The sequence below is a fragment of the Egretta garzetta genome, unplaced genomic scaffold, assembly GCF_000687185.1.
Source record: "Egretta garzetta isolate BGI_Z169 unplaced genomic scaffold, ASM68718v1 scaffold153, whole genome shotgun sequence".
In the NCBI taxonomy this organism is placed as follows: Eukaryota; Metazoa; Chordata; class Aves; order Pelecaniformes; family Ardeidae; genus Egretta; species Egretta garzetta.
The window spans coordinates 902,714-919,058 of record NW_009259114.1 but is presented as its reverse complement, the minus strand read 5'-3'; the positions used below and the strand labels follow the sequence as shown (position 1 = coordinate 919,058).

The 16,345-nt window shown below is 40.0% G+C and overlaps 1 protein-coding gene across 1 annotated transcript in view; it reads right to left on the bottom strand.

The window, feature by feature from the left end:
• Positions 1 to 4,906: 4,906 nt before the first annotated feature.
• Positions 4,907 to 16,345, bottom strand: part of CIITA (class II major histocompatibility complex transactivator) — a 29,163-nt gene continuing 17,724 nt past the window's right edge. Inside the window, 10 exon segments of the mRNA XM_035891059.1 lie at positions 4,907 to 6,501; positions 8,156 to 8,248; positions 8,900 to 8,983; positions 9,465 to 9,548; positions 10,357 to 10,440; positions 10,787 to 10,879; positions 12,363 to 12,443; positions 13,737 to 13,808; positions 14,676 to 14,849; positions 14,963 to 16,345. The exon segment at positions 14,963 to 16,345 is cut by the window's right edge and continues 18 nt beyond it. Of these exon segments, the coding sequence (XP_035746952.1) occupies positions 8,176 to 8,248; positions 8,900 to 8,983; positions 9,465 to 9,548; positions 10,357 to 10,440; positions 10,787 to 10,879; positions 12,363 to 12,443; positions 13,737 to 13,808; positions 14,676 to 14,849; positions 14,963 to 16,345 (2,128 nt within the window). The 3' untranslated portion in view covers positions 4,907 to 6,501; positions 8,156 to 8,175.

The following is a 16,345-nucleotide window of genomic DNA, read 5'->3' as shown; positions in this document are numbered from 1 at the left end:
GTGGCAAACAAGAACATACAAAATGTCATGGTGAGTCAGACCATGATCAGCCAGCCGTGTTCTGCCTCTGACAGGGGCAGGGGGCTACTCTCTGGGAGAGCACAAGGGCCCCAACCAAAATCTGCAATACGTTTTCTTTGTACTTTCCAGAATCCACAATGGTAGAAAGAGGGATGTCAGAAGGCACATCGCTGCCCAGCCCTTTAGCAAATGTTTTCCAAACCCACCAACTTTTGCCCACTCAGTGTTACAAAATCCTTCTGGAGTTCCTTGCTATCAGTACAGCGTCTAAATATCTGAAAGAGCTTATTTTCTGCAGTCTTGAAGATTTCTCTGTTCACTCTCTTCTCTGAGTCACTAATGGTGATGTTGAATAAAAATTGGTCCCTGCTATACCCTGCTACTGACTTCTTTCCTACCAAGCCTTACTCTTTGCTTTCAATCTTTTAATCTGCTTTTAATCCATGGAAGAACCTTTCTCCCCCGTACTGTGTCAGCCTGCTTGCTTTCAGCTTCCTATAACACCCGTGTTAATGATACCTTGTTCCTTAGTCTGGCCACGCTCATTTAGAACGTGTGACCATCGCATTTAATTCATCATTCGGGCTCCTTGCAGCTTGTGTTATGCCTTCTGCACCTGAAATGGTGGCAGCCCTCCTGCCTCAGGACACCTTGTGCCAGACAACCTGACATATGAGCCACTGAGCCTCCACTCCAAGCACAGAAAGCAAACAGCAGAGAGGCTGTGTTTTTCCCTGCGGCCCAGTCAGAGCCTTTTCTCAGAGTTCCACGCTTAAAGCAGATCCGTTAGGAGGTCTGTTATGGCTTTGTACCACCAACTCCCTTCCCATTACACAATTGGATTAGCACCTTTAGGGTGTAGGGTCCCCTGCCTTCCCACACTGTGCAGGAGGCCTGCAATACCTGTAAAAGGGAAGGAGGGAAGAGCCATCCTTCCAGAGACTTTCTCCATGCAGCGGAGATGATCTCCTGAGCTGCAGGCAGCCAGGGGACCTGCTCTTGGTCTTGTGTACCTCAGCTCTTTTTCAGCATGGATTCATCCCCAGACAATCGTCCCCATTCAGCGCTGCACTGTTCTACACTACATTAATTGGTCATCTGTAAGATCACAAGACCAAATGGATATAGTCACTAGTGTCCAGCACCTTCATAATCCACAGCTCTGGTTCTACTTAAAGGCTTCTCAGGTCTTGCGTTTACCTCTGAGGGCAGTAAAAAATCACCTCCTAATAGCTGTTGGATACTTTGACCCAGTCAAGGCAAATTAGATAAACTGGGATAAAGCAATAGAACAGTAATTTATTCTTGTCAGTTAGACCAAAAAGCTACCCCAACGTGTTATTTAACTCTGTAACTACTTACCAGTGGATCCAAAATGCTTTGAACAAAGTGTCTGAAGAAAAAAAGAGAAAGTGACTAAAATCAGAGGCTACGTCAAATGTAGGTAATACATCATTAACACAATTATACAAAAAATAACAACACTCTAATGAACAGAAGCTGGTTAAGAAAATGTGGCCAGTTCAAAAATCGGTTTTAATAGGTAGGTCTAATGATATCAAACTTAGCATAAAAGTCTATCCCACTGTATGTCACAGTTGGTTGTACTCTCTTAAGAGCAACCCTTACAGATTGACCTGATGGACTGTGGTTGACAGCTAATTCTCATATACCTCACACTAACATCGTCATGCCTTTGTTAAAATTACACTGAGGACTAGCATGCTCTGACATTAACAGAAACTGTAACATTGATTTCTCCAAAAGGTTGTTCGTGCCTTCTCAAAGAATTATCCATAGTCATAAGAAGGTTTTGATTTTTTTATTCCTTTTTTTAAAGAAGACAAGGGCATGGTGCTACATCTAACATACACAGTGACTTCTCTGTTCATTTTAGGTCTGGAGGGTTATTCTGTATTTATGTGTTTTCTTTTTAAACAGATTCATTAAACAACTGAAATGGATTATAACCAGGTTGAAGTAATGGAAAGAAATTATACTCTGAAATGGAGAGATGAAAAGAAGGACAAGGGGACAACAAGAAGAGTTGTCATCAGACCCTGTCAGCTATGACTTTTGTCCATGGTCATTGCCACTTGGGTGTGCACTAACTGTAGTGATTCATGCACCATACTGGGCTTCCATAGGTAATTCTGCAATAGACTGTACGAACAAATAATATAAGCTATGTTCTATTATAATAGAAAATCAAGACGTTACTCAGATTTGATAAACTTTTGAGTAAATATCATGTCACCCGAATGGACACGCTCTACATACTGCTTAAGCAAGTTTTACAACCACACATTGAAAACTACCAGCCAGTAGTTCAAAGACAGTGCTCTCTCAGGGGAAAATATGCAGGAGTGACTGCAAGGATATTCTGTTCAGGGCAGTATTACGGCAAGAACTGTGCGAGTAAGATATTTTGTTTAAATCGTAAGTTTTGAAATAGATCAGAGTGAATTTTATATGTCAGGTGGATTCATTATCTAACACAAGATACTTTGCAGATTGTTTAAGCTGATGTTCATATGTACAGATGTGAAAGCAATACAATAAAGATAGACCTTTTCCATGAAAAAGTAAGCAGTCGTTTGTTGGAGTTGTTCTTTTTCAGTTTGAACAGAAAATAATTGAAATATGCTTTCCAGGAAATTCCATTTTTCCTACAGGTACCTGCAAGTAGTCCCAGATTATTGAGATAAACCAGCATGTAAGAAATCCTTCTCATCAACAACTACTTAAAAAAACCAGACCTGAACTAAAACACCAGGAACTGCACACGGGGTGGGGGGGGTGCAAACCCCACATGTTATTGACCGCAGGTATTATAGTGGGTTTATCTTACTGTATTTTTTAGAAAAGTCTATTTTTTGTAACTGTGCAGTTGTTAAGCCACGTTGATGTACCATGAACATTTCAGATAAAGCAGAATTGAAAACATTTCTCGTGAACTCTCTCCAGTATGAGAGACCAGAGGGTGACAGTTTAGATCCCCCTTGAAACAATGACAAACAAACTGGTATCTCAACCCCTTTTTTTCCCCCTGATACTCCCAGTGCATTGCACTCAAATGGCATTGTTTAACTCCTAGTGCAGTAGAAATTAGCTCCCAGTCCCCAAAATTCTGTGTCCCCAATGCAATTTTCAGCTGCTCCTGCAAGAGGTGAAGCACTGTCATTGAACTAAGCAGCTTTTCTCCAAGGTAGGTTCCATAAAATACAGTTTGGGGCCTTAAAACACTGGCAAGTGCTTTGTTCCATACAGTCCCTGGCCTGCAATTCAGGGATGAAGTCACTTAGGACACAGTATTCTAACACGTAAAGATACATTTAGGGAAATAAATCCCCATTTAGGCACCTATATAAAGAATAGCCAAGTTTAAAAACTTGTTAAGCTTGTGTACACATGCCCACTTGGTACTAATGCAAGAAAGGCTGACCTTTGCTACTGAAGGTGGCATTCCTCCTGCCTATATCATTAGTAATTCACACTGTTCACAGAGACGGGCTTACACTAATTTTTCAGGGTCACACGTATGCCGTTTTAAGAACATAGTTCAGTTTATCATTATAGGTACTTACTGCAGTATCTACTAGTTTGTAATCATGTCACTGCAGTGGGTTTATGCCAGATGATGCACACATCAAGCAATACAAATTCCACTAAGTAATTCACTGTGGAGATTCTAAATCTCCAATCAAGATTTCTCAGAACAGCTCAGCTTCATACGTTTAAAGGATGGGGAGAGTACTCAGATTACAGGATCTGACTACCATCATAACACAAGCCTTGGCATTTTAACAAGGCTCCACTGACAACAGAAAGAACATGGGCATAAAGAGAGTAGCATTTTTCTCATCCTAAAGGGTTTTTAGAACACAGATTTGATCGGAACAGCTTTTTTAGGGCAGCCAGTGAATTTAGTCCTCTATACACAAGGCACTCACTTGACAAAAGCATTTTGGACTAGCTTTGTGCCACAAGAATATCCAGATTTCGAACCTTGATTAATTTCAGGACTTTTTAACTGCAAAAAGCCTGAAGGGATGAAAACAACTTTTTGCCATTATTAGCAGGGGCTTCAGCACTTTTGTATCTTCTAATTCTGACTTGCAGTCTGTGTCAGTTGGCATTGCAGGATCCCACTGCCCGTTAAGAAAGAATTATTTCTCCATTTCCAGGCCACTGAACTGGTAAGTGCCTGGAGGGCCAACATGTCTCCCTCGCTCACAGTGCTTTCTGTTAACCTACAATATGAAGCCCTGAGCATGTCATTATGTTCAGAAGCCAGCAGTGGTTTCACAGCGTTTCCAACAGAAAAATCAAAGTAATTTTTAACAGGTACTACAAGCTACTGTAAAAGGAACACTCACTTTTATTAATACTTTAAAAATATGTATAAAGACAACCAAAACGCCGTATCATAATTTACAATCTGTACATTATAAACATACATCTTCCACTAAACTCATAGAAAAAGAACAGCAGTATACCCAACATGATTTTAACAGTCCAGACAGGGTCCTGTAACATTCAGCTGCCTCTAATATTGAGCATGTTCTCAGATTCCATCACAGCAAAGTGTGGCTGCAGAACATATCCTTAACAGGGCATTTGTCATCCAAAGCTTAGTTAAGGGAAGCCAAGACAAGGGGTCACCACAGATCTGCATGGCTGGAGTGTCATGGGCTGATGGAAACATCACACAAGATTTGGCTCAAATGACCTCCCATTCAAGCAGCTGAAAGATAGGAATGTAAATGAGATTTTTTTTCCATGACTCTGGCTACAGTTTGGCTAGAGAGAAGAACCATGCAGATAGTTAAGAAAAATGCCACTTTCTAGTTACAATCATATTCTCCACAGAGTTTTTCCACCTTGCTCTCTTGTACTATTACCTTCACGTACTAGGTGTGGTTCCCTGCTCTCCTTTCGTTAACAGAAACAACAAACCAGACCTTCCTTCCTTCCCTCCTTCCTTCTTTCTTTAATTTGTCCACCCCCCATCCCTGCTGTCAAGATTCCGCAGGCAGTGAAACTTCAGCAGAGAAGTATAATTTGCTGGAAAGAACATAAAGATTGGGAGTTTCGAACTTTGGGGACTTTTTTAAAACCAAGTAACAGAGTAGCTGAAAAGTGAGTTGAGAGATTCTAGTTTGCATAGATCCTTGGGTCAGTATCATCAGTGCTTCCTAGAAGAGATTTTAAGGAGGTTATTGAGCTAACCCTGAGCTAACTGTGAAGTAGAGACCTCCCTTCTCAATTTGTGGCATATTGAATATTCCAAGCTTTTTCCACCCCTTTTTGTTTTTCTGCCTCCAGATTGTATCTGGATAGGGAGCCAGAATGCTAGTCCTGACAATTGACTTTGTATGATTGTAAGTTCTCTCCACGTTCACAGAGCTGAAATAAAAGAGAAAAAAAAAAAAGAAAAGAAAAAAGGAAACAATTCTTTTGCTATCACAGTCAGCAGGAGTGGTATTTGGCCCACAAATAGGCCAGCAGCACAGACACATGATAACACTTTGAAATATGTCATTGTCTGTCATTGCCTAGTTATTCATAACTGTAAAAGAAGAGCACATAAACCCCACACAGTAGTTATTTCACTGTCAAGTATAAAATAGATGCTTGTACACTTATGCTGCCACTTGCAAGTGAGAAACTAAATCCCAATCCAGGTATATGAATGAAGATGCATATGCATTTCTGCAATAATGTCAGAAAAATCCTTAATAGTTTTCCAGTTTTAATTAATTTCTTCTCCTTACTTCTTTCTTTTTTTTCCTAATCTTTTTGAAGGATTCTATAAAAAGAGAGTGAGAGAAAATACCTTTCTATCCCTCAAGACAGCATTGGTGATTAACATCAAGAAAAGAGCCACTTCAAGATTCTCACAGATGTTACAGTATCACTGTTTTCTAAGACTGATCATTCTTATTTATGCTCCTGACCCTAATGCTTCAAATCAGTCCAGACAGACAGGTGAAATCTGTAACACTGAGCTTTGGAAGTCCAAAATCATCAAATCGAATTCAATCACAGTTACCACTGGCACAGTGAAACAATTAGATTTGGTCTGTCACTACTTCAGATGTTGCAGGTCCAGCAGCTTGCAGTCTACTCTTTGATGAATCGATGATGGAATTTTATACTATTAATATTCTGGTGATTCCCGGTCACTTCTAATAGTGATCACAATATCCAGATGCTCTTTTAATCTTTGAAATTTGATGATGCTTAACTCTTCATCACTTCAGTAGAAACACAACTGGGTCTTTGAAAAGCATTTTTAAATTTTTTAAATTGCCTTTAAAAGATTTGAACTCCATCATTCACCCACTTCAAGCATCACTCAAGCTTAAAGATGACTTTTTTTCATTTTGCCACTACCACAAAAATCAGCCACCGGTTCATAAAGCAGCAAGAACATAAGAAAACACAGAGGATGCCTTCCTCTCTTCTTTGTGTTACCTGTGAAATGATGAAAACAGAATATTAGATGTATGCCCATCAGCTTAATCACCATTAACATCACCAAAACCATGTATGTGATGTGCTCCGAAAACAAAGAACAGTGATCGGTAGATGCTGGATGTTTCAAGTTTGGGAGACAGGATCCAGACTCCCTGCTGCTACTAACTCTCAGTGCGAATGAAGAACAAGGTTTCCTCGCGTACTCGGCTACTGCACTGATAAGGTAACCAGTGACACAGGCATGTGCTGCAAACATGAGAGAACAGCAGTGGGGGAGATGCAAGGGGTCATTTATGCAGAGCTGCATTAAACACATCTTTTGCTTGGTGTGAAAGCTGACCAGTGTCCAAGAATCACCAGCTTTCACAGAGCTCTCTACCACTGCCTGCCATTGCTCTGTGTCCAGAGGAACACCGAGGTCATTTGGGAGCTGACCTACATGGTCACTTATCACATGCTGCCCTTGAACAACAGACACAGGAAGTTAGAGAAAGCTTTGCTTTTGTAAGGTTTCCTGGCAGCATTCATATCCTTAATGTCTTCTTTCCCAAGCAGGTATGGTTATTCAACAAGACAAAGAGTTTGTTGTACTGTAGGCTACTAAGGATCACTACGATTTTCCACTTGCTGCTGTATAAAGCTATCTGTGAAGCTGGTTCAGCACCTGAGTCTTCCACAACCTGTAGCCTGATCAGTGCCATTTATACAGCCCAGTCGACATCCCATGATTTATGCACTGAGAGCAAAAGTCACACAAAAGCTTGGCTCATTGCATGGTTTAGGGAGCCATTGGCAACTGCAGCTATTGCCAGGACTATTCAAACCACTGCTCAAGCAGCTGGCTATCACTCTGCAGAGTGGTTTTTCATCATCTGAAAATGTGTCTGGCTTGTCTCTGGCTTCTCCTTCACTGGGATCATTTCACTGATTGCGTAATTTTTTTTTTAAGAGCAAGAGGAAGCACATGGCAGAAAACTGGGAGCAGAAATCCTACACAAACCCCTAATTTCCCATGCCTGCTGCAGCTCCTTCAGTCCAGGAACATCAAGGCAGTCAGATCCTGGTGATCATCAGCAAACTGTCAGCAAATTGCTAACGATGCAATTATTTCAAGGATCCTTGAAACTGTGCAGGCAGAATCAATGAAGTAAAAGTGTCTGCCCATGGCTAAACCACACAAAACAGACTGAGAACAAGGAATGAAGGAACCCATGGTTTGCTCTGAGTACAGTATGGGTACAGCTTCATAGTGAGACAAGCAGCTGTTGAGGATTTGTATTAAACAAAGGAAAAGTGGAAGGACTTACTAAAAATCAACACAAAACAATCTCTAAGGAATACAGAACTCCTCTATTACACGAGAAGTACACAGAGCTATTTAGTTTTCCACAACAGAAAAGAGAAGGTAGTGAGCTGCCAGTCACTGAACTGGCCTGAAGTCCTAGAAGTCTAGGGGAAGATGGGGGATGCAAGGGGAGTGCAGGGAAAGGGGGCCTGATGTGATACTGATCTGTGCCACCCCAGGGCAGCATCTCTTTACTTAGCCATGTACGCATTGATGCTGTGACTGTGCCTGCTGCCAGTGAGCCCAGAATCAACAGCTGCCACAAAAACAAATCTCGTTGTCTCAGGGGGCCGGGGTTTATGTTACCTTTATGGGATCATCTGAGTCTACACACTGATCCTGGAGTCCAGCTGCTGAAGGTGTTCGAGAACTCCATAGGGAATGATGGGATTCCACATACTGTAAGGGCAAATTCAGAAAGGAAAGATTTTAAGAAGCATCATTTGCTTCACAGGAGTTTTTTTGTGTGTTTGGTATGTTTGTGTTTTAGGTTTTTCTTTAAGTTGCCTTTCCCTTTTGAATACCATTCTGTAGAAGTATTTAAGCTATGGAACAAATGAAAATGCATTTTCATTTAGAAGCAAACAGTTCACTCCTCCATAACCTGGCAGACTGTGATTATAGGACACACTGCAGTCCTGTCTCCATAACCGTTCTTTAGATATCTATGAAACTTCCTTCCCCTGAATGTGCACTGGCAGCTTCAGTCGATTTAACTTCTAATGATGGCTGCTCATTGTCTATCCTTCAAATACAAGTCCTGCAGCACAGAGTAGGTCAGGTACTCTGGGAGAGTAGAAGATTAACAAAGGGAGGCTCAATGTAAACTATGCTTAAAGCAGGACAAGCTTGCTTGCCTGGGACGATTGGCAATTAATGCAGCTGAAACCAGAGACAACATTTTTAACATTTCTGTGACTGCTTTTGCATTTTGGTGATGTCTGTTTTGTGTCTCTTAGAAACCTGACAAATACAGAACACAGTGTTAGCATGAATTCTAACCCAATTTACACAATGAAGATACAGCAAACAGCATATCAAGAGGCTTACACCAAGTTCTTTATATGGGGACATTTTCGTAGGCTGGCAGTCAGCTTCTGGGCTCCAACACCAGTTATTTTGTTATACTGAACACTGAGAAAAAAAACCATTTTGTTAATCCAGATCACATCATACAGTGGTATAGTCAGACATTTAATTCAAAATCAAAAATATTATACAGGCTTATCTGCAGATGGTGGAAGAAAGAAACCAAAATAAATCCTTAATGCAAAAAACCTGTGATAAAACACTCAAAAGGTCAAACTGGAACTTCATTAAGTTAGTTCACCTGAGGAATTCCTTGTTCTATGTATCCAAGGTCCTTCTCCCACTCCCCATGACCCTATTCTCCCACCTTAAAACCGATTTTTTTTGGTTTTATGGTGAACTGCTCCTTAATCCTTTCTAACCACTAACTAACTGGACTCTGCATAAGCACATTTTTCCCCGTGAAATTTCCCTGAAATTTTCTTCTTCAATTTCTGTCTCCTCTACCCTGAACATGGAAGATTTGAATTTTCAGTATCCAAACAAGTAAGCTTTCCTGACCCATCTCAAAAGATTTCATACTCACTCTAGAACTCTTAAAGATGTCATCAGAGGAAGAGCTTTTGCAAGATTTTCTGCTCCAAAATCACAAATGCTATTATTGTATAAGCTGGAGAAAAACAAACCAGTATAGTCACAGTTGAATAATGGATAATGTAAACAGATTATATATTAGATTAAGGAAGATCAGATATGGTTGGTACATCTTAACTTCCAAATTATCCTTATCTATTTGCAGTTAATATTTAAAACACAGTTTCATATTTTCTGTATCAAGTAAGGCAAATGGCCACATCCCTTCTTTGGCTAGCACAGCTACAGCAAAAATAGGTCTAGATTTTTAATGAATAATAAGATCATTCCTGTCTACATTAGATCAAACTAAGAATCTGCAAGAAAATGATGCTCAAAGATTTGGGGCACAGCATTCAAAAGTCTTCCACATGAGCTAATTATTCCTGAATTGCACACCATGGTTTCTAGCATTCCCTACCGAAACACTTAATTCAGGCCTATGTCAGACATAATGAAGTGGGATGGACCACTGGTCCCATATCAGCAAACCCACATCACATCATTGCTAGCTTCGGGCTTAGCACTGTGCTTAGCAAGCTCCGCATAAGCTTGCAGTAGGTCATGGCCCTGGGTGCACGTTTGTACAGGGTATTATTCATAAATGGGTATTACGGGTGGGATTTAAGAATCAGTTCAGTCCTTGTTATATGCCTGAGATACCCTTCCATATGTCTACACTGGGTCATACATTTTTCTCCTCTTCTCTCTAAAGGCTTTATGCAAGAATGAAGTCAAAAGCTTGGCTGCAGCACAGTGAACAAATTTGTTCCATGTTCAGTCATTTCTGACAGAGATAGCAGGGTATGTTGTTTAAAACAACTGAATAGGATACAACTACTTACCTTAGTGTCTTTAATGAAGTCAAGAAAGGAAGAGCTGTAGCTAGTTTCTCTGCACCCACGTCTGTTATCTTATTCTGTGATAAGCTACGATAAATGAGATTGCTTTGTTAGTTGAGCATATTTATTCTCAGAGACTACGTTGCAGGGAAAATCCATTTTCAATGTCTTTTTTTTTATATAATTTGCGCAGTTTGTTTAGACCAAATGCAGGGAAAAAGACTAGTTATGGCCCTTGACGGGTCATAAGGAATTGCCACAGGATTTACCTATTTCTCTAATGAACGTACAGATTAAGTATGTCCATAGACTCATTGGTCTTCTACACGCACAGGTTAGTTGTGCCTGTAATTGTTAACACACAGTCCCTTAAGGCTCTAGATTTAATATATTTCTTTTGCACATTTTCCAGAACTGTTAACCTTGCACTTACTTTAATATTTCCAGTGATTTCAGGGTTGGAAAGACTTCAGATAGACTCTTTGCTCCTTCATCTCCTATGCCATTTTCACTCAGAGCATCAAGGCTGGGTGACGACAAAGAGAAAATTAGCTTTCTTTTTAATCTAAATTTTTGCAGTTTAGTCACCTTAGAGACCACTTTCTATATCTTGAGAAGCTCCGTCTCTGCAGTAGCCTCAGTCAGCAAGAAGCATCACACAAATTACAGCTTCTCTAATAAGCAGCTTTCTGCTTCCCAAATTTACAGTGTAAGAATTTTTTTTTCACTAGTTGAATGGCTTGACCGATTTGCTTTGATATGCAAATGGTAGCACTTAATGGCTTGCTTCTACCATACACTGAAGATTATTAAAATGGTTATGAAATAGCTGTGTTCCAGCTATACTGAAATGAGATTTCCTGTGCACACAGAAATATAGAACTGACAAAATCCAGCAGATGCTGTAAATCGCTGCCTAAACAGCTCCTTCTCCAGATAGGGAGTATTAGAAATGAAGTTCTTCCTCATTCAGATATCCAGACGGAAAAAATTTTAGATAGTCACAATTTTAGATACTGGATCCCCTTCTAATCTGACAGACAACACCAGGATACTTCGGACTCATTCAAATTTCAGAGCTTTATTGTTTTCCCAAAATATCACGAAAAGGCCAGATGCAGTACAGACTAATGGCCAATGGGCTGAGCCAGTAAGGCCAAAGGCCCTCTCAAACCCCAGTAATCTTGCCACAGAAAAGACGGCAGAATATTGACTATTGCTACTACAATTGTTTCTGGCGTAAAGAAGCTTAAAATTCAGAGACAGCTGGTTTGCCATGGATATGAGAGAACAAATAGTAGTTGGAATTCTTAAAACGCTATTTGTAATACTGCTCCTGGTAAAGGAAGGGACAAAGATGGTGTGGAAATACGTGGGCAAAACAAAACCAGATACTAGCTGAGTATGGCTTTTCAAATATCTTTTATATAAATAAAATCCACAAAGCTCAATCTCTTATAAGTTCTACCAGAAGTTCAAGATGTTCGTTGGCACCAGAAGGTGCACAGCACCAGCACTAATACTTAAGTTAACCCTCAAATTTAACACTGCTTCTGGTGCAAGAGGGAGCCTGTTCTCTCCTGGGGCAGACACAACCGTGGGTCCCTCAGAAACCTCACTGCGACGGAGCCTGGGGCTCGAGCATGTGATGGAGCTTGAATGAAGGAGTAAGTAATCCGCAGGCAGCACTGATCACTGCCATGGCAGGAAGGGGGAGCACCCTGTGGGGCTTGATACTAAACCTTTCCCACAAGCTTTTAACCACTGAGGAACACACTGGGAAGTGACCGAAGGAGTATCGAATGAATCACTACCAAGTGTCTTAAGGGAGATGAAGAGCGCTAGATTTTAGTCTGTGGTTATATTCTCTGAATGTTTTTGTGTTCAGTTTGTTCATCAAAGCAAGTAGTCTTGTTGCAAATAAAATGTTTCTTGGGTACACGAGCTCCCCTACCATCAAGGGCTGCTGAGGAGCAACATTAGAAAAGTTAATCTTTATCATTACTCACTCTAAATGCTGAATTGATGGAAATGCTGCAAGAATTTCCACGAGTTTTAGGAATCCCTGTAGGCCACATACTGGACCCAGCCTGGAAAAAAATAAAGATAGACATGCAGCAGTTTTTTCACATGCTCAGAAACAGCAGAAGTTATGAATTTTTAAGTTCTTCCCCTGCAGCCGCAAATGCAAGCTATTTTACACTGCTTAGAAGCAGCCATTCCCTACAATCTGCAGCAAGGATTTCTGCTCTGAAGCCTCCAGATGAGGACCCCACAAGGCTAAGGTCAGACAGAGCAGAGCTGCTTGCATAGAAGCAGCGGTACACGCATTTGCCACTTTTTTGGTACTCTTTGTAAGACTCATCTCACTTGGTTTGGACTCCTGTATTTCTGTCTTTTTCTATTTTTTTCAGGTCTTTCATTTTAAGTAGTATAAACTTGATAAAACAGACTAACTTAAGATGAACATTTTACTGCAGCTTAAAGCATAAACTGAACTTTAATATTCTAGCTCCCAGCATTTGTCCCTCAGATGCTAATGTCTTATTTGGAGTTTCCTTGGTATCAGAACACATTCAGCCTAGTTAAAGGGATCAGAATTTTAACCAAAAATTTAAAATAAAGGGAAAGTAGGAGAGGAAATGAGAAGATAAAGCAGCATAAAATCAGAAGTGAGGTCAAGCATAGCAGTTCTAGACTGGGTAAGATGTGAAAAGCAGGAAAAAGATGAAGACCTGATGAGAGTTCTCCTTTGCACTGGTGTAATTTCTGCCCAAATTAATTCACAAGCTATGGCAGGATATTTTAAGCAATATAACAGCCTTGGAGGCTGCTTACAGTTTGTGGGAAAAAGAAATATTACGACACCTCATTTTTAAAGTCAGTGTTTCCAAGTCAATCTACCTTCTTCCAGGAAAATGGTGCTAAATATTTTATTTGGCAGGCATTCTCTGACCTTGTTTTCTCATGGCCTAAGCTCTGATAGGGCAGAAAATTACATCCGAAGACTAAAAATAAAAGGTTGAGCATTTATGGGGGAACCAGTATTTCCCAGGTAGTTGGATCATGATCAAGATACTTTACACCCTGTGGCACAAGATCTACATCTGGTGAAAAGAAGCTAATGTAGTAAAATAAAAAAAAAAAAAATGATGCAACATGTTGATCTGTATCACTACAGGAGCCAGAAATGATGTTTTTTGAGTTTTGCCCATAACTTAATAAATCTAGTTGAGAAAAGCAAAATAGAAATAAATGGAGTTTACTTAATGCTTTACCATAAACAAACTATACATCAGTTCAAGAACTATAGCCAATATCCATGACTCTTCTCAGTCTCAAATGTAATAATGTATCAATCAACAGAGAGGTAAATCACTTACGCAAATTCTAATTTTCTGAGGTTTTTGATAGCAGGAATTTCATAGCTGCTGCAACCAGATGCATCTTGCACACTAAATAAATCACAGTAGAACCAGAGCATGGGAAATATTTCAGCAACCAAAACAGTGCTTTAAAAATAATTTCTTAGCAAACTTTTACAGGAAATAAACCAGTGCTGCATTAGCTGAGGAACCAGGAAACTTCAGAATAACTTTTGCTCCAACCTTTCTTCATTCAGTTAATTTCAGTTTGATAATTGTCTTTCACAGTGCAGTCATTTGCTCTTTTTCCAATAAAGCTTAAAAATACATTCTTCTAAACTTCTAAATTTCCTGTCAAACATGAAACTCATTTTGTGCATATTTTAATCAAAATACTCTGCCTGTGATATAATGGAGGTCACCATTTTTATGTTAAAAAACCACAACCAAAATACTTCATTTATGCATGCTTTTAATTGCAACCAATCCCCTAGCCACAACATGAGCAGGGATGAAACACAGGGTTTATAGATCACATAACATAAGCTTTTACCTCCTGAGCTAAAGGACTGACAGGTCATTTGTGACCAGTGCAAAACAGCCTTCATTTATGGCCCAGGTGCTACAGGGGGAAAAATCAGTTAGCCCAAGTTACGTAACTGAAAGCGATTGGAAGATAACATACTCGGAGATTAAAAAGAAATCTGAAGAAAAAAATGACACCTGGCTTTTTTATTGGCAGTTTTGATAAATATTCTGCATGGTGCTGTTATTATTCCTCCCTGCCATGACAAACACCACACATCAGGGTAGGAGAACTCTCTGAGACAAGGGCGTGCACTGCCTTAGTTCTTCTTTGGACAAGCAGAGGACTCCATTCTCCAGTGCTGTCAGTGAATCCCCATTTTCTTAATTTGCTAGTATGTTAAGAGGACTTTTGATCATAAATGAGCCTACCTGTTGATCATCTTCTCCTTCATCTCTACAAGGTCTGAAAGGTCACTGATGTCCTTCATTGTCTTTGCCTTAAAGGGATCAAGAACAAATTTCTCTGTTGATGCTTTCAGCAGCTCGTAGTCTTTTGCTTGTTCTAAAGATTTCCAGAGCCTGACTGTATCACCAAGAGAGGCCCTGTGAAGTGACAGAACATGTGAAATCAACAGATATGACTGCTGTCATTGCATTAAAGTGTCATCTACATACAGTCCTATGAATGACACTACTATCTAGAAAGAATGACCAACCTGAATGATGCCACATTCTTTAGGCCAACCAAGTCTTTTAGCCCTTGCATGTCAATGCTGCTGTTTTGCAAATCCAAGGAAAACTCTTTTCTTGATATTTTTAAAATAGAGCACAGTACATGGACATCAGGTGGTGTAAGAAACATGCCCTGAAAAGACAGGTCTGGCTTGAGCCTTAAGGCCACATGCTGCAAAAGATAATTGCTTTGTGTTTCATAAATACAATGTAAAAGCTCGAGTAACCTCTCCGGACAGAGCTCATTTATCTGCAGCTTTCTAATGTATTTCAAGAATGTCTTCTGCTTCTTGGTTGATTGCTTTACATCCTTGTTTGAAAGGGAGCAGAAGTAGGGGTCATCCTGGAGGAACAACAATCCAGCCAAAAATCGAGGCACTAAATCTAACCAGTTATAAGGTTTTTTCTTCTTGGATGGAAAAGACAGGTATTTTGTTAGACTTTTATCCTTGATTTCTTCTGCTAACATAAGGTGAAGCGCACCCAAGAAATTCTGAATGACAAAATCGGAGAACGTGCTCCCAAATTCGTCTTCTCCACTATCTGAATGTCTGGGGAATGCAAAGGGCAGGAAAAATCCATATTTCAGAGCAAACTCTTTAACTTCCTTAGAATGAAGGGGATGACTTTTCATGGCACTTTGGTGCTTTTCTCCAAGATACCAGGCTATATGGGCTAGCACAGCAAGACTCTCTTGATTTTGCATGGCTGTAACATCCATTTGCATAGGTATTATCTTTTGCTGAACAAATTTCAGGAAGACTGTAGTAAGAGTTGAAGGAAGGCTTTTGTCTCCCATTTCAAGTATGGTCTCACAGAGAAAACAAACAAATCTACACATAACAGGGCTGTAACAATGACTGAATAGGTACTCACACTCTTTGATTAATTTCAGTGCATTATCACTGTAGGGTAACCCTTCAAAGTATTTGGTTATGTACAATTCTCTCTGCTGAGGGGAAAATCCTACTATTTCAATAGTCTTATCCACTTTGGACACATATTGGTACACCTTGTCTTTTGGTCTTGCTGTAATTAATAAGGTACAACCATTGAGTATCTTTTTTTGGATGAGGCCTGAAAGCAGCTCCTTTATACTGCACAAGTCTTTTTCAGGCTGCCTGGCCGAGCAACGAGGAACATTCTCATGATCGTGCAAACCTTCAAAACCATCAAAAACCAGAAGGACTTTTGCAGGATTTTGCAATATATACTCAAATATCTCTTTGCTTCCCTCTTGAGGTTTTACAAAAAAATCAAGAAGCAGATCCTTCAGGCTATATTGCTTCTCAGGCAAGCTTATTTGTTTGCAATCAAACCAAAATACAAATTCAAATTGAGAAAACTCTCCATTGGACCAGTCCTGG